This window comes from Takifugu flavidus, chromosome 1 (genome assembly GCF_003711565.1).
Source record: "Takifugu flavidus isolate HTHZ2018 chromosome 1, ASM371156v2, whole genome shotgun sequence".
In the NCBI taxonomy this organism is placed as follows: Eukaryota; Metazoa; Chordata; class Actinopteri; order Tetraodontiformes; family Tetraodontidae; genus Takifugu; species Takifugu flavidus.
In genome coordinates, this window is record NC_079520.1 from 15,939,564 (window position 1) to 15,966,190 (window position 26,627).

General features: G+C 43.6%; 1 protein-coding gene across 1 annotated transcript; it reads left to right on the plus strand.

Annotated features, from left to right (window-relative positions):
• Nucleotides 1-1,839: 1,839 nt before the first annotated feature.
• svild (supervillin d) lies at nucleotides 1,840-26,627 on the plus strand. Its single transcript, XM_057035525.1, is given in 28 exon segments — nucleotides 1,840-1,857; nucleotides 4,446-4,938; nucleotides 7,863-7,897; nucleotides 9,799-9,854; nucleotides 12,820-12,905; nucleotides 13,715-13,799; nucleotides 14,933-15,032; nucleotides 15,035-15,419; nucleotides 15,508-15,631; nucleotides 19,623-19,770; nucleotides 19,886-19,969; nucleotides 20,077-20,163; nucleotides 20,297-20,480; nucleotides 20,600-20,772; nucleotides 21,413-21,574; nucleotides 21,735-21,871; nucleotides 21,959-22,106; nucleotides 22,184-22,329; nucleotides 22,483-22,658; nucleotides 22,919-23,054; nucleotides 23,207-23,507; nucleotides 23,591-23,745; nucleotides 23,911-24,358; nucleotides 24,453-24,608; nucleotides 24,780-24,923; nucleotides 25,129-25,241; nucleotides 25,323-25,475; nucleotides 25,567-26,627. Coding segments are annotated over 27 exon segments (4,368 nt in total). The 5' UTR covers nucleotides 1,840-1,857; nucleotides 4,446-4,579; the 3' UTR covers nucleotides 25,654-26,627.

Sequence of the window (26,627 nt, forward strand, 5' to 3'; positions counted from 1 at the left end):
TCCTCTGTGCATCCGTCTTCCTCCTCCCTCTGCTTTTCATTCCTGAGCTGCTTCATCCACATCTTTTCATTTTTGCACCTCAAAGCCAGGAAAGTGTTGAGTCACAGAGATGAAATCTTTCACCTCCTGTTAGAATTCTCTGCAGCTCGCTATTAGCGGGTTCATTTCAACAACAAATGTGTTGTGATGAAGTCTTCTGAACTCCTACAATGACAAATACATTTTCATTCTGCCAGTGGTTGCTGGCCCACATATTGCTTTTGAAATATTGCTTTTTAATGAGAAACACATGGGCTTCTCAGCATGTGGTTGATTATTGTATAAGGGTGTGTTTAAAGAGACACACCCACCCCTCACCCCATTTGTTTTCTCAACTGTATGGGTGATGGAGTCACTGGACTGGTGACCCATGCTTCCGCCTGTTTCCTGTCAATGGCCAGTCACATGACCTGGCTGCAGTCATGCACCCAGGTCCCCAAATGCATACTGAACAGCTTTCATCCTGGCAGGATTGTGTGAGTTTGCATTACTTTTTTCCTGTGTGTTTCTTCTCTTAAAAAAACATTAGTGATCTTTTCATTAATCCTATTTTTTCACTTGCAACATTGCTATTAGAGTTCAAAGCAGGTGAAAAAAAGTAGGTTTCCTGTGAAGAAATTCTCTATGATTACAGCTTTAAAAATAGATCTTTTCTTTTTTTCCTCCCTGGGCTTGCCTGAAAATTCCTGATGAGGCTAATGTAGCTGAAGAGCTTCTTCTAATAAAGAACCATGTTTTGTTTGTAATGTATTGTATTCATTGTATTCATATTGTATTCATATTGTATTCATATTGTATTAATGTATTGTATTGTATAATTGTATTCACTGGCACTTTGATTTCCTTAGGGAAGCGTGCTCTCCATTCTCCGCCCTCAGGAAATATGTGAGCCGGTTGTGTATTTTACTGTTGTTTTAGCTCGGTGAAGGAAAGTAGGAGTTGTTTACTCTCGGTTGCGGTTACCCTATTTGGATTCCTTAAGCTTTATAGCTGCCGTGGCTGTGTATACCTGTGCATGTTCCTGCTGCTCAACGCTGTCAGATTTATGACATCTGCAATTTTGCTGTTTGTCGTTTAACCTTAAATGTTTCATTATCACATATGGACCGGTGAGTTATTAGATATAAGCTCCTAAACTCCTCCAAAGCAGCTGAGTTTTCCTTTGCTTTTCCAGTGCAGATGCACCGTTTATGAGCAGGGTGTTGTCTACATTCTTGTGCTGTCCTGCGTGGACATGCGAACTCTGGAAAAATAGACGGGAGGGCTGCAGGTCAGCTACATCTGAGGCAGACGTCTGTCTGGCCCTTGTCAAAGAATGGTTCCGTGGATATAGATCTTTGTGGCAAATTTACTTTTCCCCTCAAGGAGCCGATTTTGTAGTCCTGTAAACAGTTGCATTGCTGGGATGAGTGGAAAGGGATGCCCTCAAATGTGACTAATTCATCAGTTTGCAAGAGAATGATTGGCTGCCCAGTGGTCATCGTCCCACAGTCTTCAGACATGGTGCACATATTAGAAAGCAGCCCTTAACACAAAAGCAAATTTGTAATATACCATATGTAAAATGATGAGAACTCAACTTTATAGTAAAGCGCGTGCATGTGAAACAGCATAATCGGCACCAACACAGTTTGCTGCTGCAGACGTTATCTGAGGGGCGTAGCTCAGAGCTCCACATGTGTTACATAAACGATCTAATGTGGCTTTCTTGTTACATCACACAGTCAAGACATCAATGCAAAAAAGAAAAGTCATCTTTTCCTTTTGATGTTGCAACTTCTGCATTTTTTCGTCTATTGGTACTGTGCGTGTCAAGATGTAAGTTGCAACCTAAAGTGCTTCTGGACAGGTTTGAAATACATAAATGTGAGCAGTATTGTATCATAACATGTTGCCGGAGCCATCTGTACTGTATTGGAAGGGGTTGTCTGGATGATGAACCTTGGATATTTGCCAGGGCAGCATGAGTTAACATTTCCTGAGTATTGTAGCATTTATGGAGAAGGATATGGGGCACAGTCAGGAAGTGACACACTTGGCCTGTGTTGCAACAGCTCTTCCTCTAATAGCCCAGAACAATTCCCAGCAAGATGGGTGGGGGGGACCTGATTCAAAACAGAGGACGGTCTTTTGTTTACATTCCCTAGAGGACCCAGAAAATATAGCCTGTGTGAATTAGCTAGCAGGTAGGACCGGTATAACTGCTTGATGCAGATTGTAGATATGCTGCTGTCAGTCATGCAAAAGACATTTATTCACCCACATTAACAGTAAACAGGCTGTAGGGAATGTGCTGGTTCTCCTACAGTCAAAACACAACCTCCTGGTCTCTATAGTGCCACCACCAGGACTATTCTGTGCTGCATTTGTTGCTCCTGCACGCTTCTGCTCTCCATGATTGTAGAGATCCATGAGTAGGTTGACCTTTGGTCACCTTGGAAGGATTCAAGTCCTAACAAGACAAATGCTCCTGGACAAGCTCACATTCAGCCATGACGATTTTTGGAGTATGACTCACAATGGTGTGTTCAGCCCCCCCCAGTTTGGTTGCTTAGAATAACACGGGCAGCTTCACAAACAAAACGGCCTCGATGTTCTGTGTATCCATGGGCCAGACTTAGCGCACCATTTCACACTCCTTTTATAGGAAGTGGCCTGGGTGAATTATGTAAGCAAGGACGCCAACCTGAAATGAACATTCAGACTCCTGATCTCTCAGCCTTCATAAGGCAGCTCAGAGCATTTGGGATGATATTCAGTTTACACTAAAAAAATGTGTAAAATCGCTGTTGGTACCATCACAATTTAGTCCGGTTTGAGGCGCTTTTCACAAGCTGCTTCAGCACCAGCGCGTGAAGGTTTGAACATGTGTTGCTTCTTGTCTTGCGCAATTTGGAGCTTGTGTTTGATTTAGATTCATTAGTGATGGAATATTCCTGACTGGTGTTTGCATCATAGCCGTTTGTACCACTCAACAATACGTTAGGTTTGAAAGTCTTTCTATTCCAACTAAATGTAAATTGAACTTTTGTGTAGCAAGGCGCCAATAAAATGAAGCGCCGAGCAGCTACGTATTCATCCTGCAGTTTATTCTTAGACCCCATTAAAATGTACACAAGGCAGGCACTGTTTAACCAGGCAGAGGAGAAGCCTTCTCACACATACAGTCAGCTCATCTCTAATATTTCTCAACGATATTTTAGCGTGTTAAAGGAGAGGAGCCCGGACTCTGTTTTGGGCTTGAAATTGAAGGCGTTTAAGGGTTAGGCTTGAATTTGTTCACACTTGTCATCATATCAGAAAACTCTAACATGTTCTGTCATTTTATTAATAGAATATTCGCTACGTCACCAATAAATTGCCTTTATAGTTTACACATACCAATGTTGTAAATGAGACCCGATGGACCAAACTGAGTCATGCGCTTTGATCTGAGGGATCTGGAGTCTTCTTGAACTTCCCGGGTGCTTTCTCATGTAAACATACCTTATTTTTCTTCAGTATTTTCTGTTCTCCTGGCTGCTGTTGCACAGAAATCCCAAAGCATTGTAAACATACCTGTGTTTGGATAAAGGTCTCTTGGAAAAGCCCTTTACAATGTAGAGGAATCAGAAACCACACACGATTTTTTGTTGTGAGCTGGGGAAAATATAAAGTGTCTTTAATGTTCAGATAACCTTTTCTAAGCCCTGTGTAGTTCGGCGCTCGGAATACGTAATGGAACAACATGAAGCCAAACTGATATTCTTGTAAACTTGACTCAGCCTGCAATTTAGGAGGCACATTTATTATAAAATTCATCTCTAGCAGACACAAACAAACCTATTTTTCCTGGTTTCCATCTCTAAAAGTTGAAGACCATGAATTGAATTTGCGAGACTCAACTGGTTTTAGTTACCTGTGTTCAGTCTGTGATGTCACAGGTCAGCCAGAAAACTGTCCAGTCAGCACAAACTGTAAGCTGTAGCTTAATGGCTGAATTAACAACATGTTGTTGGACAAGATTCATTTTTACACCTCTAGTAATTTCTTCTTGAAATAATGAATAGCCCAAATAAATAATGTCATTTTATGGTGCTGCTCATGTCTTCCAATAAATAAGGACTAAAAGGCAAAACTGTATTGAAGTATTGTTATTCCAAGTGAGTCATTGGAATAGATGTTATATGAGTCTCAGTGTGGTTGTTGGCCGACTGTGCTGGGCTGGCTGACATCATTCTCACAGGGGGTTGGGGGGGTGTTAACTGGTCAGGGCAGGGCTTGGCTTGAATCTCAGCAGCTCAGCCAGTTTCCAGTGAGAGCTGGAGGAACATGTGTCTTGTTTTTACACATTTTTATTGCCTGTCTCTTGAAATTGGACTCTATAGCCATGATGTATTAACGGTGTCTTCCCTTTTTGTCTGCAGCACTGGGCTGACTTTGATGGAATGAGACATCTGACGCCAAGGGAATCTGCATGACCTGGCTGTTGGGAAAATAAAAGAAGCCACACCGAGTCTCCTCATCTGCATTTAAACCTGAAAGTCAACTGAACTGCAAAATGGATGGGATCAGTACCTTGCAGAGCTCAGCCCCAGAGACCAAGGCTGAGCGGATTGCTCGCTACAAGGCAGAGAGGAGAAGAGAGCTCGCCGAGCGCTACGGCACCACAGATGAATTCACCTCTAAATATGTCCGCAGGGAAAGGAAAACGGCTAATGCGTCCGAAACGTTCTCTTCGGAATCCAGGGAGGAGGGAAAAAGTGAGGGCACTCAGGCAGAGCAAAGCTATACCAGGAGAGGACTCAGGAACAGAGAGCCAGTAGAGCGCAGTGATGAGACTGACCTACAATTAGGTGGCACCACTCACCTCAAAGCAGAGCCGGTGAAGTCATCTGTGATGACGGCCTCCAGTGTCAGGTGAGCCCAGTGACATTGTGAAAATGGCTGCATTTCTCTTCTATATCGGAGCAGGCACATCCTCATCCTCATCCTCAGGCATATCATAATGGTCAGATGTGAAGCAATTAGAGCAGATAGTATTGGATTTCTTTAATGAGGAAGCCAGCAGAGATTACTGTTGATTATTGCAAACCGCCGCTGGTGCCTAATGAGTCGAAAGGAGGCAACAGGTTTGCACAAGTTGGTGTTGGATGAGGGCTGCCTTTGAGGGTTGCTGTCATTTCCAAAGTTGGTTATGTGCACAGCGGAGACCTACCTCATTGATCCTGCCCTCTTTCACACGATGCCAGCTGTCTGTAACAGTGGGTTTGGGGGCTGGGGGAGTTCAGCTGGGAATTTTGCTGTTTGCACATAGCTTAGCAAGACATGTGCATTCTTGTAAAACAGCCTGGGAATGACTAAGATGGGCAGGCTGTTGGGGACCTATTAGGGAGAAACAACAGTATCGTAATCAGACACGCTCGTGCAAAATCAAACTTTTCAATTATTTTCACATTTTCAGCCTTTTTTTTAAGATTTAGATTTATGATTTATGACTATGCTGTGTTTCTTTCACACTTGTGCAATGTGAAAAGTACAGTTTTCTTTTCTAAGTCAGCTTTTGTATGAAACGTGTATTTACACAAAATACAGAGCACCATCGTGCACGAGGACGCCGTTTTAATGACAGAGCTCAGGGTGTCGTCCTGGTGTCCTCTCATGTTAGCTTCCACCTCCAGACCTTCAGTTTGTTTTGACAGTGTGAAAAATTCAGCTGTCCAGGCAGACGTGGCTCTATAGAAAGTGGTTATTCTAGTCAATAGTTAAATGTTATTTTTATATCAAAACATATATTTACAGTGCATACTGTAAATGTATGGTCCTTTTTAGAACACTAGTAAAGAACAGGCACAAACCATCTAAGGCAGTTCAAAACAGGCTGTTTTACTGACTGCTAGCTCAGCCCCTGACTGTGTTGTTTGATTTTTTGTGCTCAGACATGGGCTCTGAAACCTAATGATGCTGTGTTTACTAATCCTGTGTGCATACCCAGTAATTGCACTGGTACCAGTCAGCCAAGTGGGTTGTAAAAAGATGCTGAAGTTATTAGGGGTATTCATGGTGTACACCACTGAATGATTAGCTTCTCTGCACTTGTCATGAAAAAAATCAACTTCAGTACAAATGACTGATTAGCCTGTAGTGTTTTAGACTGGCAACAGTCATGAGTATTTCCCATCTAGCAACCTGGTAATGGATCTGTTACACCTGTTTCCCTTTTACACATAGTGGTGAACCTTTTACATTTGGCTCTTCAACTTCCCCCTGTTGGTGTTGTTCTTCCCATCTTCTCTCTCTATTGCACTCCATTGTCTATTATGATTGATTTATTAGTTTGGCTGTGTAAGCAGACTGCCCCCCTGCAGCGGCTGGGGTTGATGGAGAACCCCACGTACGGCGCCAGAGTCGGGCACGCAAAGGCCTCCTCCCAGAGATTCTCTAATAGCTGAATGATAAATGTATTTCATTTATACAGGTGGAAGCAATCCATGAAGCTCACACACAAACTGATGGGCAGATTTGATTTTCTGTTAGTGCCACACTACTAAAAGGCGGCTCCACTCACAAGTCTATTCTAAGGCATCTCCAAAAAGTTGCTCATGTGCTCTGGTTTAACTGTGTTTGGCTTCTGATTCAAAGTGAAATTAAGATGGATCTGGAGTCAATATTCATTTGTGTTACTGTATTCCGAGTTTGCCTTCTGCAGCCATATAGTTAAATATATCTGTGCATTGAAGCAATTGTATAGTATTTTAAATAATACATGACATTACATTGTAATAGTATAATGCACATGAAGCACCACAGCCACCTTTATACTAATTGGATGTGACTTCTCGCAGGGTTTTCATTTTCTTTGCAGAGACCCATACAGTCCGGCTTGAAAGAAAATCATGCTTTGGAAATTGTTGGTATGCAGTTGTGGTTGTGTGGTTTTCCACTATGAAATTTATGATATTAGTGTGATAATGAGAATTTAAGTCTTGTTTGCAGAATCAACATATGACATTTTTAGATGTCATGGTCAATTAGGCAGAAGGACTTCCATTTAAAGGGGAAACCAACCAGTCCTCCAAAAGATTCTGGAGAGTTGGTTTTTGACACTTCAAAGCAAAGCCGATGTGTTATATAGCTCCTTGGAAATCTTAGTGGTTCTGGTTCCAATGATAGAACTTGTTGGAGCCCAAGAAAGCACCCTTAATATAAGGTTGGCAATATAAAGGTTAATGAGGGGCGAAGCAGGGTGGTTAATTATCATTTGCTAAAATTAAAATATGTAATTGTACACTAACACCATAGCAAGATTTGGATCAGCAGCTGCAGTTGAAATTTAAAACAAAGCTCGATTATAGTCTGGCCCCGCAGATGCCCAGAGGCAGCTCCTCTTCTTCAGTAACCTCTGACCCTTCCCAGATGTCCATGATTCTCCATTGTGTTGAAAAAAGCAGCCATCCCTCCTCCTCCTCCTCCTCCTCCTGTTACATCATCAGCGTTGCCCAACGGGCAGCCGCTGTCCCCTTCCATTTTTCATGCCCATCACATGGAGATGAGCAGCCATCTTCAAATAAAACCGACATTACTGTTATATCACTGCCAACGCGTGACTGGGAGGGTAACGCGGCTGGAACCCTCCAGGGTTTGAATCTTGGCACAGGAAGTGGTTTTCCTCAGCTGCTTTCAGTTTTGGCTGTGTTCCTTTGAAGTGGCCGGAGTTTATAGTTCCAGATTAGTTCTGGAATCAGCATGCTCCTCTTTCTGTCATGTTTGCATACGTCAGCTGTGTTTTCTGCTAGCAGGTCAGAATGTTGTATATTGACCTCCTTTGTCTCCGTCTGTCTTAGGTTGCTGGAATCTGGTGACGCGGCTGAGCCAAAAGGTAAGATGCACTCTGCACTTTCCCCCAAACCTAGTCTTCTGATCTACAGGCTGTTTTTATACCAGCAGTTTTATTTTATCATTTTGTGCTGGTATCAGACGCCCCTACCTGCATTCTACATGTCGGCTTAATGCTCTGTCATCGAGGAGTGTAAGCAAAATAACGTTAAGCAGCGTCTGTAGCTCTCTGCTGTTTGCTATAAAATCTGAATGTGATTTTTTTCCTCTGGCATGGGTGTGTTTTGCTTGAAAAACCTGCCGGTTGGCACGTGTCTTTCCAGGATTTATTTTAAAACAATGGTTTTGTGGGTGTGTTGACACAAAGGTTTTTGACCATATTAATGAAAGAGGAAGCTGGTTTAATGTGCCCATTCATAGAGTTCACATTATAAACTAATTTTGGAGCAGCTGCTGGTGGTTTTTCTGACTGGAATCCAACCACCTGTACCCACAGAATCTGTTTGTCTGACTGCTGCCCTCCTTTATATGTCATTGCCCTTTTCAGCCTCTGGTTGCTAAGTGATAGTGTGTGAATGTGTCCGTTTACGGATTGTGGCACTTAAGGATAAGTCAACATCCAGAACAACACAGGACTATGGAAGCAGTGCTCGTGATTACAGGAATTTCAATGTTGTGGTCTCCTGGACAGTCAAGGATTACGGTATTCTCAAAGAGTTTTAGGACATTTAGTAAAGAATTCACTGATCTAAGCCACAAGCTAGCACGACATGGACACTGTTTATGTTTAATGAATTATTTAAGCAGCTGTAACAGGAGGAAAAGATTTTCTTTTCTGCCTCTCTTGGCTCAGATGGATGATGATATTTTTAAAAAATGGACTTAAGTCAAAACCTAATGAGTCCAGTCTGGGTGGAGTCACTAGTCTGCAATGTGTAGCGTTTCATCGCCTGAATTAAATCATGCTCGGTTCTGGACAGCAGGGGAGCTTTGAAGCAAAAGTCAAAGCTGGAGCAGGACGGGCTCAGCAGAGCCTTTCTGATTCCAACAGATAATGTTTGACAGTGAGTTGTTACTGCCTTTGCTCGACTTTGATGGTGAACAGTTTTAGCACAAAAATACACATAAGCAAGGCAATAAAAACAAATTTAGACTTGCAGAATTGATTTGGTCATTTTAGCTTTGAAGAGAAGAATGGTGGAATCACTCCCAGGAGAATCTATTCTTTCATGGACTACACACACACACACACAGAGTTTTGTGTCTCTTCATGCAGTCTGACTCTGCTGCATTTTTTCAGAACCATCTTGGGGCGAGGGAACATTTGTTCTATGTTCATTTCCTTTTAGCAGCATATCTATTAATTTTAAAGTGACAGTTTTTAAGCCCTTATCACTAGCCAGCTAAAGCCTGTGCGTGTGTGAGCGAGTGCAGCTCATTCCCATTTCCTCTTGAGCAGTGTTTCTTGGCTGCTATGGATTTTGGTGTGTGCGGAGTGTGTTTATCCATGAATGAGGTTGGCAAAGCGTGTGTGCCTTTGTAGTTCTGTATTCTGCATAAAACACTGCGATGAGTGTTCTCAGCCGTCCAGGTCGAAGAGAACTCTCGGTTTAAGAAAATCCAACTGGACTTCCTCTAGTATTTCAAAGACGTTTCACCGCTTATCCAGGAGGTTTCGTCCATTGTAAACTGGTTTAGATTTATTATTTCAAACTGAAGATGCCTCCTGGATAAAAGATGAACGTCCTTGAAAAATTAGAGGAAGTCCAGTTGGATTTTCTTAAACCAAGAGTATTCTGTGGTTAAACAACAGTGTTTATTTAACCACGTGTGATCTCACCTTTAAACCAATTATCAATATCAAATTGTTTTATTAATCATTCGTATGTCATAGCAAATGTTTTCTTACCAGTGTAATATTTCTGTGTGTGTGTGTGTTTTCAGTTGATGAGGGTCCAGTGGATTCAGCCAAGAGGACTTTCAAGATGTCTCTTTTTAAGGTAAAATGTTATGGATTTGCACAAGCTCCCCTTATCCAAATATTTTGTAGGATTTGGGATCGGCTGCTGCACTCCTGTGACTCTCATTAGGAAGAAGCAGCAGTTTGTATCTTATAACTAAGGTCTGAGGTTTGAAACACTTATATATTTTTATTGTGTAATGAATACATTTGTAAAAACAAAAGTGGTCCCTAAGGACTCACCGGGGTCTGCGACTATCTCGTCTTACACGTTGAAATACAATTAATCTCTACGACAACACATTCCCAGCCAACTCTCGAAACTGATGTAGAAATGTTTGACTGATGTGACGATGGCTTATCTTTGGTATATTTTTCTTCACTTAATCTTTTTCACTCTCTGATTTACTCCCAGCTGGTTCCAAAACAGATGGTGTGTGTTTCAAACATCACAGAAACTTTGGTCGATTAACAAATTGAGCTGTTCCGTGCAACATTGAGCTGCCCTCCACCTGGTTGAACCCTGGGCCAATATCATGACTTCACACATACACACACACACACCACTGGAGGTCTTTGCCTAGTGCTGGGAAAAGAAATATACACATCTAAAAAGATCCACGTATAAACCTGATTATGTTCCTGTTTCTACAGGAGATAAACACATGTGCACTTTCTCAGGCTGCTTAGGTTTCGTAAGCAGCCTGGTTTAAGGATATTAAAAGGAAATGGCTCCTCATTTTTATAGACCGGTGGGCCCTGCCAGTGCTAGGCAACTGAACAGAGACAGTAGCAAGTTCCTGTGACAAAATAAATCCATCTTGGTTTACGTGTGTTATTCTCTCTAGTCTTCAATATCCGCCCTTGTCATGATGGCGGTAGTTTAAAGGAAGCTGGCTTTGACAGCAGCGCTGACAGATGCCCCTCTGCTGTCGTCACTTGTGTCTTATCACTCGGTTCTCCTTCACAGTCCACGATGAGGCCGGTGAGTCACGGTCTCGTTGCAGGAGAGACAGAGGGGGATGAGGCGTATGTCTGTCTGCACACACAGACATTGTCAAATTGATATTTACGCCGTAAGCCAGATCACTTGGTGTGTAAAATCTTACTTGGTTGGAAATAAGTTGATTCTTTCTCCTCAGTGAGGGCTCTGATTTTCTCAGCTTCGGTGTCTAGCTTGTTATTCTCACAGCTGGTGATCCACTTATCTGCAGCAGGTCAGCTCAGGGCCCCAGTCGAGTGCTTACTGGCATTAGGTCCCACACAGCTGCACAATCTGCTCTGTTCATGATTTGATTCACGATTCATGAGCAGTCTGAGAAAGTTTTCCTGGACCAGGTTGCACTGGACGCTGCAGCAGGTTCCTTTCATTGTAAAATGCAACTACTAAAAGCTCACTAACACCTCAGCAGCAGGGCAACATTGTCATTTATATCATATCAAGTCTATCAGTTTTGCACAATTACCAGCTTTTATTGTTACCAAGGTGAAAATGTGAAAATCAGAGAATGGAGGAAATGCCTTTGTTCCAAAATGTGAATGAAATCTGTTTGACTGATTGTTACACACTGTATACAAGTGTAGCATAACATAAAAACAGGGTTTATTGCATCAAGATGGGATGACGATGATGATAATAATAATAATAAGGTCGGTGTTCTTCAGCTTTTGACATGTGGGAAATGTTTTCAACTTGCATTGATTATGTTTGAACGGCAACCATCAGCGATGTAATAGCAGCATCTGCCTTCACTCAGCCTGCTGGAGTCAACAGCGATCGTCCAAAAACAGAACCACTCCAAACTCCAATCCACTTTCTCTGATGTCAGAGTGTATTTCTAGTCATTTGCTGTTCAGCACAAGCTGGGAAATATGGATTGGAAGCACAAAGACAAGTAGGAATGAGTCTTAACATTCACAAGCCACATGGCTGCAACTTTAAAAGGAACAGCAGACTATAACATCTGTGAACTAATGCATCCATTGTTCTTCTAATGATTTCTTTCTAAAGTTTCATTTCCACCCCTTTGAAAGATGTAGTGAATTTTCCAACAGTCTGTGGATGTTGCAGCATAAAGAAATGTTTAAAGCTGGCCACCCGGTGCAGGAAGATAAATGTGCTGACTCTGACACAAAGCGGCTGCATACATCCAACATTCTGTGTGCTCATGTTTAAATCAGAGCTGACACAGCCAGTCTAAATTTAACATGCACCCAGTGCCAAGTGCAGGTAAAGTTTGGCAACTAAAATCTCTAAACTGACAGGCCAATAAAAGCTCATTTTTCTGGAAAAATGTGATGGAGACATTAATCAAAACATCAAGCAACCTGAAAATAAACCGGTGAAGCTTTAGGGATGCATCAGCCAGAAAGCATAAAATGAACATTGGCTTTTATTATTTTATTAACTCACAAGGAAAGTATGTTTTAACTACAGCATGAAAATAATATATGAAAGCCTGAGTGTGTCTTTATTTTCATGATCACATGAACATTAAAGTCTGTCTCATGGACAAACTCTTCTGCTCTCTTCTGGATGAACCGTCTGCAAATGTGAAGTCAAGTGTAGCCTTTTTTTTCCAGTTGTCTTTATGTACTTTCTCTTAATTATAAATATAGGTTACATAAAATAAGCAGTTGAGGTTTTTCCACATGAACCATGAAGTTTCTGGTTAAAAACAGCACTTTAGTGGAGGTTTCCTTTGAACTAGCTACAGCAAAATGCTTTAAGATTTAATTACTTTTTGCCATTATGTAACCTGTCTTTCCTAGACTGGCTCGGTCGGGGCTGGGTTGATAGTGCTGGCACGCGCTGCTTTTTCTGCCTTCGCCTCCTGGTTTTACTGTATGTGCTCAGCTTTGGCCACCACATGCTTTAAGCAGCTGCTGACTCTCCGCAGCACTAAACTCTGAGCAGCTCAATCGGAGCATTTGTTTCAGTCAGAGTCGGTTTTGTTTGTTCAGAGGTAACTTCAGGAAACAACCTTTCTTATCTATGTGCGTAGGATTCGGAGGGTGTGGAGGATGAAACCAGTAGCAGTGACAGGGAGAAGTGCAAGCAGACCAGCAGCAATGAAGAGTCCTCCTCCAGGTAAGACGGAGACTTTTCTTGGTGTGGTTCCCTGCGGTTCGCTTGGCATTCTGTGTTTTGACCTTCGCGAGAGGCTACTTTTTTCTTTGGATTTGAAGCTGGTCCTGTTACATGATCAGGTTGGACAAATAGAAACTAAGCTTAAATGGAGCAACATTAAGTACAGATGAGTTCAAAGGCTGTGTAATTATGTAAAGCAGAGATAAAGAAGATATATTCACACAATATACTGGTTTATGCACATTGTTTTATATTGAAACCTTTTTTAATACGGTTTCAAGTGAGTGAACTGAACTGGTTTTGACTTCATACAGTGTTTAGAAGACATGAGTCTGTTCAGATGTGCTATGGATGTTAACTGCTATACGGCTGAGCAGAGGCTTTAATTACTATAGCCCTTGTCTGTGCAATGAATTTCAAACGCAAAGATGCATTTCCAGAAAGGCATTTCATGCTTAAAAGGCCAAAGCAAATTAAATGTGATGCTTGTGTTTCCCTGCTACAATTGATTATTAATGTCAAACTATTGGCTAAGCCAACATAATACATGCATGCAATAGCATTTATTATCGCACCCATGTACAGTTGGTTGCATGTTTCTTTCTCTGAGCTTTAGCTTGATATGTTTTATTTTATTCCCAAGAAATGTTCCTAAACCCTCAGCTCCAAGCAGATTGTAGCATCCTGTGGAAATGGTTTCTAAAAGAGCGGATGATGTGTTCATGAATGAAGGACATTGTTTCACTTTATCGGTCCACAAACTGTATGTTTCAATATTTCTTACATCCCATTTTTTCCTGGTTTTCCAGACTTCCAGAAACTCATCTAAGCAGGGTGATGGATGAGAAAGAAGCCACCGATGAATGTGATGCCACTGCTGAGAAAGAGGAAAGAGTCAGTATTCTCTATTTTTCTGCGATTTGATGCTTCTCAGTGAACCTATTGATGTATTTTCTAAACTCAGCAGGTTCAGCTGTAGCAGTATTCTATCTGGATTTTGTTCAAAAGCCCTTTTTTCATGTGCTGTCTAATGCTGATAAATGTTAACACAGCCTGCGATCTAATTCCAGAACTCTTGCTCACTGTAGCATCGGCAGAGTTTCCAGCTGGCTCTGCTTTAGTTTGGACCTTTTTTAAACTCGATGTGTGGATTGTTTCTCATATCAGTGGTGTACAGTTGCAACACAAACACACACATGCTTCAATGCATGTGGACAAAGTGAAATGACATCACCCATATCCACAACCGCTCATCACAAGTAGTTAACGTTTGTGTGCGTACTGTATACCGCTGCAATCACAGACGGGTGTTTCTCATTTAAGAAGACCGCCTGCTTCGTTTTGCACTTTAACACTCGGCTGGCCCCACAATCTGCTTCCCCTTCATCTCCTCCCAAATCAGCACTCCCTCGTAACCTTTGACCACTCACCAAGTCGTCTGCTGTCGCTCCAGCTGCTCTCGTATTGAAACAATAACACACTCAAATGGGTGTGTTTGTGTGGATAAGTGCATGTCCATGTGTGCTTTATGAGTTTTAACATTTAAAATCTCATCTCGTATCATGTGGTAGCTCACGCTACAAAAGGCTTTTGTCCTGGGCTTATTCAACACAACATGTGCATTCTGTAAATGTGAAATATTTTTACTGAAAACATGGAAAACATCTGTTACATGACGTCCTAAACAGGCCGAATTTAGTATCAGAGAGAAAGGAATTCCATCCAAAATTCTTTGTTTCTGGTTTGATACATCTGTAACACCCTCAAGAATTTCTTGATAACAGCATTAGGACAGAGGACCGGGCTGTTGCATTGGCCTTAAATATAGCTTTAAAAACATTATTTTATACCGTTAATGGTAAAACTCACACACACACACACACACACACACACACACACACACACACACACACACACACACACACACACACACAGCCAGTGTTACACATTGAGATCAATATCAGGTCATTTTACTTGGCACCTAAATAATAATTAATTTTTTTTTTTTTCCGTCCACTCCGATTCAGCATTCCAGTCCCCCAGGTAAGAACAGAGATGCCTCCCCTCCGCCATCCCCTTCCTGTCACGTCACCTCACTGCAGCGTCAAAACTCGGGGTCTCATGGCATCAAGGAATCCTAAAGAAAAGCCGCTCCACCAGCGTGGAGTCCGACCACAGTGAGGGCTCTGCTCCACCCACGCCAGCTTGCCAGGGCAGCATCACTCTGAGCCACCCCGAGAGTGATGACGAGCTGGAGGAGGAAATGGACGAGGATTCAAATGGGGAAAGTTACAGAGACGAGGGGTCTTTATCAGAGGACACCGCGGACGGAGGGTGCTTCAGTGCCAACAGACAGCTGACAGGGGGAGGCAGCAGCAGCAGCAGCGGGAGCTATGAGGAGATGAGGAGTCCGTCACCTGATGGGAGTCTGGAGCAGTCATCTTCAATGTCGGAGGATGTGGAGGAGCTGGAGGGTAGTTTGGATGGAAGCCAGGGCTCCTCGCTCAAGCAAAGGTCTTTTCTCAAGCTAAAACCTCACCTCATGAAGCATCAGTTCATTAGAACCTGAATAAAATCTTCAAATGTGTCTCTGTCTTCTAAGGCTGGGAGAGTTCACCAGAGAGAAGGACAGAGTGAAAAAGACAAAGCCACACGACCAGATCCAGACATCACTGGCTGATCGTTTCAGTCAGCTCCAAGATGCTGAAAATGCCTGGAAGAAAAAGGTAACTGTCAGTGGCTGCTTGGAGGCTAAAATAAACGCTGAGAATCCTGTAGAGCTGGTTTTGGAATGCAGTGGGGGTTCTTTTTTAGATGGACAAAGGTCTGTAATGTGTAAATCCTGCCATATGTCAGGGCTTCCCTGGCTTTGTGTGCAGGGAGTGGAAGGTTGGTCAGCCGACACATTTTCTTCCTCTGCTGAATCAGCTTATTTCTCAGAGCCACTGCCAAATGGTTGCCGCGCCAGATTTGACCCGTGGTGATGCCAAATCTAGAGATTCAGAGCTTAGCTAGTCTCCTAGAGACAAAGGGTAACATTTTTTCTTGTCTTTTAAAACCACCTTTATGTCAACCCTTGTGGCTAAACCTGTAAACCCTCAGAATAATGTTTGCTTTCTTTGTTAGCTATGTGCTCAGTCTCTTAAATTTATTTAAACAGTCAGGTCACTGGGTTTCACACAGGTGACACGAGCTGAGATGACTGGAATATTTTGAATTGGTAATAAAAGTCAATTCGAAAATTTCTTCAGGACAAATGGGACCACCCGGACTGAGCTTTGACCTGGAAAAACAGGATAATAACCAGTTCAAGTATGCTGCAGCAATGGAAAACCCCTGCATGTGCCACTAGGAAATCCTTATTGGACTCTGAGATTGAAGTGATGTCATGTGTCTCTATACAGACTGTCTTCTGGCTCGATGTCTGTCAGGATCAGTGATCCTCTTGGGGGATTTCTGGTTTGTGCTTCTTCATCCAAGGATGACCTAACCTTTGAATCAATCTACTCATAGACTGGAAAAAGCTGCATCGAATGTTAAGTAAAGTCAGACAAAAAAGAGCAAATCTCTTGTCAAATACAATCATTTTGGAATTCTCTGGCCCGCCTTGGCTGTGATGAATCATAAAATTAATCATTTATAAACAGAAAAACTGCATTCTGAACACATGCACACCGTGAAATCAAAGCTGTGTCCAAACAGTCTGGATTTTTACTTTAAAGTCCTTCCGGAGTGTTTGGCTGCTAATGGAAAAGCGTTAAGGAACAAACAAAATGTCCTACAGGGTTTGGCTACATGACTCGCACTGATACTATATTGGGACCAGCTAAGGGACCTTCAAGTGCTTGTGAGTGTTCTTGCTACACGTGTGTTCTTCCTTGAAAGAAAAGGGTTTTTACATGTTTCAGCGTGTCATTTCATCTCCTGCACTGCCAAGCCAGAGCAGATGTTGTTGCTTTTTGAGTGATATGTGGGAGACCACGGATTCATGCATGGTACGCAGCACGGCCATCTTCAACTAGCTCCAGATGTTTCCTGTCAAGCTTGCTAAACAGTTCCGTGCACCACAGTTGTGTTGTAAAGTGAGACCTTGTTGTAAAATCAATTTAAAGAGGGTCTCGTTTTTTCAAAAGTAGTTGCTCTGGATTTGTGTTGTCGGGTTGTGGCAGGTCATTAGCCAATGATTCTGTACATCTTCTTACACCTGAAAAATCAGCCGTGTTCTTTCCCCAATGTACCTAAAACAAAAAAAGTTGTCTTGTACACTTTTTAAAGGAAACATGTTTGATGTATTACATTTCAGTACGGCTTTAGTGTTTACCTTATTTAGGATTTGTCCTGTCATTTCAGTTGTATTTTTATAAATGATAAATATGACGACAGAAAACTTTTAAGTTTCTTCTTTTTACACGTGATTTTATCTTCCTCTCTTGAACTGACTCTGTCTTCTTATTAGGCCTTCATGCTCGAACCTCCCTCAAACCTTTGGCTTTTGTAGGCTAATGTTTCCCTCCTGTGCTGTAGCTCTTTCCTTCTCCTGTGATAATTTTCCCTTCCTCTTTTTCTCACCCTCCAGTTTCTTTGTCCTCACCTGTGGATTCTGTCCCTTTTTTGACCTCTGCCTGTCAACCTTTTCTTGTCCCTTCAGGTGAGTGTGTGCACAAGTTGAACATCTGCACGTCGCTGCCTGAGCCTCTCTGCATGATTAAGTTTCTGACGATCGCTCACTCTTTGTGAATTGTCCTGCAGGCCAATGTGAGTTGGTACTGTCATTACATGAATGAGGACTCTGCAGCTCTGTGTCTGTGTCACACTGTCAGTTTGAGCTGAGGTTCAGCCTGCAGGAAGGTAGGGCTGAGAAAGACCCCTCTCTCTGGGGTCCTGTCAGGCCCAGGTACCTCCCTACGCTGACGGAGTTCAGAGACGTGCTGACAGCTGCAGGGGCTGTGTCAAATCTCTGTGTGTGTGTGGTGCCATCTCAACATATATGTCCTATTATTCTGATTTTAGAGTGAATTCTGTGACTCTCGATGCTGATATGTTAAAGGTGAGCCAGACTTCACCGACTTAAGAACAGAAACTGCACAGAAATAGTGTTTGAATTTGTTCAGTCTATGACACAGAGTTGAGCCTGGGTGTGTTTGTGTGCCAGCACCACTATGGATTTTTCTGAACTTTATTCTCAGGTTAATGTTTGAACATACCTGCTACACACAATCTGTGTGTATGTGTGTGTGTTCTGGTCTTAAGTGGTAGGTTGTTAGAGAAGAAGTCATGTGTTTTTGTGTGTGTGTGTGTGTGTGTGTGTGTGTGTGTGTTTTGCTTATCTCACTCTGTGTCACGTTAATTCAGAGATAATAACACAGTGGAATCCTCTGGTGTGTCATTTATGTTTGACTGCATTCGTTTTAGCTGTGTCCCAGCCAGGGTAGGAAGGATGATTAGTTGAACAGGGGTGGAGAATTTGCTCAGGGAATGTGAGTCGTCAACCACTTTTTTCCTCTCTTTTTCCAAGCCATCATTGACTTTATCCCGTGCTCGTATTTTTCTTTCCAAATGAAGTTTTATTTTAATGCATTTGTAATACACGCTAAATTAGTTTTTTAACTAGAGTAGCAATTGAAAGCACTGTAGTTAATATGGTCAAGCAGTTCGAGCTCCCATTAGTGAAAGCAGGCTCGCAGCGTGACCTGGATGTCACAGGGCTCCTTTCATTGCGTGTTAAAATTTCAGTAATATGTCTTATTTGGTTGGTCCTCCTGTTAAGATCTTTTGTGTGTTCATTGTGCTCTGGCTTTTGTTTTCCACTCCTACTTTTATCTCTTATCTTTCTTTGGCATCGGTTTTAATTGGAAAAAATTATTCTCCTGTACATTATTCGCTTCAAACTTCTCTGTTTTGATGCTGTGTAGAGGAGCAGTGTGGCTCTTGATACTGATATTTCAACAATCACGTTTAAATTACCTATCACCCCTAACTATTTTAATTGGAATGAACTTAATGTCACATTTTTTTTCAAAGACGCGTCTATTCTAACACGGTGACATCAGATCGGCTGGCGTTCCTCCTTAGTCAGACATCTTTTTTTGCTCATAGCCTCAAACATCTGTGACTGTTTAAGTTGTCTACTCAAAGTCCACAGGAGAGACAGCGCTATGAGCTGCAAAGTCACAGTCAGCACATCAAGCACTACAGAAAAGCTAGCGTAGGAACTCAGCTCATACGCTGCTCTTGCACTTTTATCACATTTATACTTTTTTTAACATTTATCATTTTTGTATTTCTTTTGTGCAGCCCTGGTGCCTTTAGGAGTCTGGAGAAATGCCACTGTAGAAAAAAAAAAGTCAGTAGTCATGGTGCATGCTATGGGAGCCAGTAAAAACACACAGCGAACGAATATCGCTAATTACTGCAGCAGATCTTGGGCTCCAGTGGGACATCTTGGGTAGGAAAGCTCTGCAAATGTATTTCTAATGAGGGAGCTTAGGTGAAAGTTGGCAGCAGGAGTAAATCACAAAAGAATGAGAGGGCACTGGATGGCCCCAGAGCTTAAATAGCACTATAAAAACTAGAAATTAGACCAGCCTTCCTTAGTAACCAGGAAGTGACCAATTCCTGTCTGGTAGTTTGTGCTGTGCCTTTCAGCACCTTCAAAGGAAGACATCACGTTTATCAGTCGGCCTCATCACTGACTGCGGTCCTGCTTTTTCCTGATAGAAAGGCAACATTGATGTGGGGGCCAAAACGTCGTTGGCAGAGAGGATGAAGATCCTCAAGGGCAAGGAGGAGCAGTGGAAAAACAAGGGCAAAGGAGCAGCTAATGACTCCGTTCAGTTCACTGTTGCTGGACGCATGGCCAAGAAAGGTGACGCGACAGATCCTAATTCACCGTTACTACACACACGATAAAGCTCCATATTCAACAGTGAATTCATCATTTAGTTGGTTTTCATGCGTCTTTCAACCTTGTTTTCTTCTAGGACTCGTGTCAGACTCTGGAAAGGAAGAGTCACCTCTTGTCTCTCTCAAGAGGTCTGCTGCCACACCGGTCAAGCCTCATGAAGGTACCAGATGTTCTTCTGCTGTAATTTAGTCGCCTGTTAGAGGAAAATTACTCGTTTTTTAGGGGTTTTCTTTGATGGTTAAGCAACTTTTGATTTTTGTGGGACAGAAATCTCAAGCAGAAGCAACGTTAAGGTGGAAGGAGACAAAAGACTCGACAAGCTTGAGTCTTTTCTCGACAAACTCCACAATAAAGGTACAGTCCGAAGTTGGCTGTTTCTATCTGAATCTCAGCTTTGATAGAGTCTTAAACAAAAACAAACTTATCAAAGCTGATTTTACATTTCCTGACCCGTCCTTCCTGTTTCCTGCCTCACTGTGTGCGTCAGGCGGTAGCACAAGCAAACCCTCTACCATTGAGGTGACGGCGGAGCTGGAGAAGGAAGTAATGACCCTGGACGACGAAGAGACCTTCGGCAACTTCTATAAAAGCATCTCCCCCTCCGCACTCCAGGACTCTGCTTTGATCCTGACCGAAGATGACCTCAGCCAGATCCAGTCCAACAGTCCAACGTCAGTTAATATCAGTCAGCAACAGATGACTTGAAATTATTTTGCAAATCACTCAGTCTCATTAAATGGTTTAAAAAATAGAGAGACTTTAAAAAATGGCAATGTTTGAATGCTTTCAGGCTCACTTCCACCGTCGCAGAACACAAGCGAGCAGTTCGACCAGCCAGAAGGAATCAGGGCTCCAGGAACCCTCTGCGGGCCCTGGCTGCCCGCAACGACATCCGACAGGTCTACACCGAGCAGAGGCTTAATGTGGCCTCGGTGGAGTCCAAGAGGATCCAAGTAGAGCGAAGTAAGACGCTCCAGATCCAAATGCTGACTCAGCAGGTTATGAAAAAAGCAGTGAGATTACAGTAATAATTTGGCCTTTTATTTATTTATTTATTTATTTTACTAATGTCAATATTAAACAACTCATTTTTGTACTATGTGCATCTATGTCAAAATCATGACGGGAACAACCCCTGTGTCCATGATAGTTATCAGTCCCTCGACAGTTAGCTGATGTGTGTAAACTACCACGCTGCATAAAAACACGTTGAGCCTGGATGCTGATGAGATGAACTCGAGGACAGAACGTTTCTGACAGCACCAGCAGCTTTTTGTGTTCTCTACCCTGGACTGAACATACAGGTTTAATCTGCTGTGTACACATCCCCTTCATTTGGCCCCTTATTTATACACACACAACTAGTGTAACCACAGTGAGTGTGTCAAAGGATACACAAAAGGAAGAGAGAGCCGATGCTCTATGTTCTGTCTGTTTGACTGACTCACTCTTGCTGTGAAGTGCAAATATTAAGGCTTTTCTGCATTTTTAATCCATAATCAGCCACTAGTAATATTAATAAACTGAGATTATTGTTGCAGTGATGCAATCTACCAGGAAATGGCAGGAATTGATTACACTGATACATTTTTCTCCCTTAAAGTGGCCAAGCATTCCAGATCCAACTTGGCCGACGTGGCCTTGGCGGGCCTCGCCAGCAAAGAGAACTTCCGCAAGGTCAGCCTGCGCAGCGTGAAGTCCACAGAGGTTATGACCAACAACAGTTCACTGCCTTTCAACAAGCTCATGCTCATTCGCATTAAAGGTCAGAAGTGTGAGAGAAGTGTTTGTGTTTGTTTTGTATACGTGACAAAGTTGTCACCATAGCCAGAGTGGTACATGACCCAGCGGTCAACCACAGTTTAAAAGTATTTCAGCTAAAAAAGAGCCTATCATTAAAGATTTACCAGCTGCTTCGTCTGCAGGTCGGAGACACGTACAGGTGCGTTTGGTGGAGCCAACAGCGCGCTCTCTGAACAGTGGCGACTGCTTCCTTCTCATAACACCCAAATGCTGTTTCATGTGGAGTGGAGAGTTTGCAAATGTCATCGAGAAAGCTAAGGTAGCGACCTTCGCTCGCTGTGTAGACCGCTTGTTCTACAGCTTGAAACACGGTTGGCATTTTCATGTGTGTGTGTGTTTTGAACAGGCATCCGAAATGGTGTCGTATGTTCAGACCAAAAGGGATCTCGGCTGTAAAGCCCCCCAGGTGACGGTGCTTGAAGAGGGCATCAACACCGACAGTCGATGGGCCACAGAGTTCTGGAGCCTACTCGGTGGAAAGGCTCAGTACAGAGGTCCCAGACATCTTCGGATCGGTGCTTGTTACCGACCCTGGGAGACCCGTCTGCTCATTCTGCTGTTTGTGTTACAGGAGCTGGTGAGCCAGAGGAGGACGAGATGTATGAGAGCGGTGTGTTGGACTCCAACGGTGTGTACCGACTCCAGGGAGACAAACTGGTGCCTCACGAAGATGCCTGGGCCTCCATCCCCAGTGTCTCCTTGCTTGACTCTAAAGAGGTAACAACCATTACAACATCTCATGTGTTGTCTGGTAAACACTGGATGTATGAATATACTTTCAAAAAACATCTGTACTTGTGTTTTTGTTTATGCCAACCTAAACGTTAGTCTTCTCTCCTCCTTCCGCCTAATTCGAATGTTCCTCAACAGGTTTTAGTGTTCGATTTTGGAAGCGAAGTGTACGTGTGGCATGGGAAAGACGTACCTTTGGGTGACAGAAAAGTTGCAGTGAAACTTGGCAAGCAGCTGTACAGCAGCAGCTACGACTACAGCAACTGCAGAGTCAACCCTTTAGATGCCTCCTGCACAAACACAGACATTCCTCAGTGAGTGTCAACCACTTGTTCACATCCTAATTTATGGTTTCCTGGTTAATGCAGTTGTAAAGCACACGTGTGGTGAACTATATTTATCTGGTTTTGTGTCTTTTCCCTTTAAGATCACAGTTCACTGTATGAATCATTTGACTATTAATAAGCAGTCAAGTTAAATTACGACTTGTGTTGGTGCGACCCCTAGTGGTCTCACCCCAGTACAGCTTCACGGGGAAGTTCTTTCGGGCTTTTTACGTGCTGATGATTCCCAGGAAAGGGGAGGGTCGTCCAAGTTGGACTCTGTTTGGCCGCCTGTCTGAGCACAATGAGACATCCCTGTTCAGAGAGAAGTTCCTGGACTGGGCTGAGAGGAAGAAAGAGGAAGTCTCTCAGGCTGAGGAAGTTAAGGTTGGTCAGCAAAATCTGTGACAATCTGTGCTGAAACAGCGCAGTTGTGTTAGTTTGGGGTTGTTTTTTTTCTATTTTAGACTATGTGCATTCCTTAAGTTAATTGTGCTGTGTTGATTATTAAGTGACTGAGAAGTTTCGTCTCCTATCAGAGTCCCGTCCACTTCGTAGAGCGTCTGTCTTTTGACTTGGAGCTGCAGCCATGTGACGCCAAGGCCCTGCTGGACAATGAGCCAGAGCCAGTGAAGACAGTTCTGGAGGGGGTGAACATCCAGCGGGGTTACGGGATGGTGAGGGCTGATGATGGACGACAAGCACAACTGACAACAGTCGGCGTAGAGGCCTGGCACATCAAGGAGCACGGCGAGGAGGAATTACCCAAAGAGAGCATGGGCCAACTGCACGAGGGCGACACCTACATCATCCGCTGGACCTACTCTGTCACCACGCTCGGTGAGCAATGTTGATTTGAGGACAAAAGTGAAGTCAGTGTTGCTGCTTTATTGACTCCGTTTGCTGCGGGTGGGGTTTGTCAGTGGGAAGGAGGCAGAAACCCGGCGAGCTGAGCAGCAGCACTCCAGGAAGAGAGAGGACGGCTTGTTTCTTCTGGCAAGGTCGTCACTCCAGCATCAGCGAGAAAGGAACCTCGGCCCTGATGACAGTGGAGCTGGGCAGCCACAGAGGGTCACAGGTGCGTGTCAGATCCTCACAGTGGTTGGCAACGTTTCACTTCCACATGTGCCAAATCAGTTTCAAGTTTCAAAAACTCTCATTCCTCCGGTGTCTATTTCTTTGTCTTTATGGAAGAGCGTCAGTGGTTGTGATGTGTTCATTGTGTACCTGCTTGGCTGTTCAGGTGTTGGTGAGTGAGGGCAAGGAGCCGCCATGCTTTCTGCAGCTCTTCCAGGGAGGGCTGATCGTTCACAAAGGCAGCAGAGAAGATGGTGCAAACAAAACGGGTGAAAATAGCTGGAGGCTGTTCTGTGTCCGTGGAGAGGTGGAGGCGGAGGCCTCATTGGTGGAGGTCGATTGCCAGCGTTCCAGTCTGCGCTCGCGCACCAGTCTGGTGCTTCTCAGCGCTCAGAAAAGTCTCGTCTACTTGTGGCACGGCTGTAAAGCCCAGGCCAACGCCAGGCAGGTGGCCAAAAGGGCTGCAGACAGAATACAGGAGCGGTGTCCCTCTGAGCTGGGTCTGAGGAGGAGCAGCAGTGTGACAATAGAGGTGGTGGAGGAAGGATCTGAGCCTGCGGAGTTCACAAAGGTGCTGGGCTCACAGGACAAGGCCTACGACTGTATGCTGCAGGGTATGTGCTCACGCTCACGCACGCGTCAGCGGCAGCTAACGCCAAAAGCACCCGTCGGCGCGGTGAGCTCACGGCTCGACGGTGTCATCCACAGATCCTGGCAAGTACAACTACACCCCCCGGCTGTTCCATCTGAGTGCCAGCTCCGGCGTGTTTGAAGGGCAGGAGAAGCTGTATTCTGCCAGAGTGACAGAGGGAATCATGGCCATGCCGTTCCTGCAGGAGAACCTCTACTCCGCACAGCAGCCAGGTGCACGCACACCTTTACTTTAGTGGGCGATACGTATTTGTGAGTCTGCTTTTGTCTCCTCTTGGATAGTAGAGCGGTGATGACAGCACCAGTTGTGGTCTGTGAACTATCATCCGTGATGATGCAACAACTACGATGTGGGAACCGTAACAACCCTTTTTGTTTCCTCAGCTTTGTTTATGCTGGACAATCGGATGGAGGTGTACCTGTGGCAGGGCTGGCAGCCCGAGGACACGGAGTGCACCGGCTCCGCAAAGATACGCTGGAACAACGAGCGGAAGTGCGCCATGGAGACGGTGCTGCAGTATTGCAAAGGTGAGAGCCTGGGAACCCACTGAGGGGGGAGTTGAGTGATGATGAGGAGGGGTGACGACAGGGTAGAAGCCTGTGTGATGTTTAGGAGTTGGGATCATTTAGTTTTTAGTCTGAACGGGACGGCAGCAAGAAAAGCTGCTTACATGTCCAACTTTAGCTGACGCTGCTTTATTTCCACTTAAACCTGCTCTGTGACGATTTGCAGAGAAGAACCCTCGGCGCCCCCCTTTGGCTTATCTGGTTCTAGCAGGCTATGAACCTCTCACCTTCACCAACATCTTCCCATACTGGGAGAAGGACTCAAGGATTACTTCAAAGGTTGGATTTTTAAAATATGCGCAGTGTGGAGTCAGTGGTGCAGCGGTACAGTTTTGGACTTGTGTCGTGTCACGTCCGTAGGCAGAGACCAAGAACAAGGTGGTGCTAGTGAAGGAGGCGCTGTCTAAGCTCAGCAGGCAGCAGTACTCGATCGAGGAGCTGACCAGGAAACCGCTGCCAGAAGGGGTGGATCCCCTGCGCCTGGAGGATTACCTGTCGGACCAGGACTTCGGGGTAGGACACCTGACAATTAAAGTTGATGATGAAGAGCTAGTTATCAGTTATCAGCTAGTTACCAGTTATTGTTATTCTTGAATGCTTTCAGAACCTTCTGGAGATGAGTCGAGTTGAGTTCAACGCCCTCCCCAACTGGAAGCAGAAAAACCTGAAGAAGAGCAAAGGCCTCTTTTAAAACACCATCTGTCTGGTTTTTTTTAAGTTTCTTTCTTTTATGCCTTTTGTTTATCCTTGTTTAGAGGATAAACAGCAAATGTACATTTTTGTTAAAATGTTGATCTATTTTTAATGTCAGTGTTACTCTCAAATATTTTAGCTACCTATTATGTGCAATGGTTGTTTTTTTACCTTCATATAATTTGTCCTCTTATGATAAAGAATTACCCTGTCGTCTGAAATGTGTAATATACTCGAATGTGTTTTATGTTTACTAGAGGGGATTCTAAAGAAATGCTCAGTGTTTCAACATTTAGAGGCAAAAGGAAAGAAGGAAATCAGTGGAGAGGATGAAAGTGGTGCATTTAAAGCACGATTGTACTCAGACGGCAAACTCATTCGCCTCCTAATCTTTTTTTCATTTTCTTTGTGTTTGTATGTGTGTATATAGAGCGATATCCAGCAACCACTTATCCATTTAACCTTTAGAACCATAGTGGAATTCAATACTTTCTGGTCCTTGTGAACACAGTGCACGTTTGACAGGGACGTCCTGGTTGTGTGGGACCAATCAGAAATGTTACTCTTGAATCCCTCTTTACTAAATGTGCAGCCTTCCCTATATTAACTGTGTGTGTGTGTGTGTGTGTGTGTGTGGTGTGTGTGTGTGTGTGTGTGTGTGTGTGTGTGTGTGTGTGTGTGTGTGTGTGTGTGTGTGTGAGAAACAGCCTTTCTTGCTGAGGCCAATACTATCAATGTACACTGCAAAAGTGGGAATTCTGACCCTGTCTGCTTGATGTTCACAAAAAAATCTTTGCTAAACAATCATGTATTACTTTGTTACATTAAGCCTCTTTTATGGAATGATTAAGAACTTCACCATATGTGGAGCATCCAGGCGAAATATATTCTAACGGCACATACCAGTAAACATTGGTGGTGGGGAAAACGAGACATGATTCCCTCTGAAATAAACTTTTTTTTTTTGGTAAA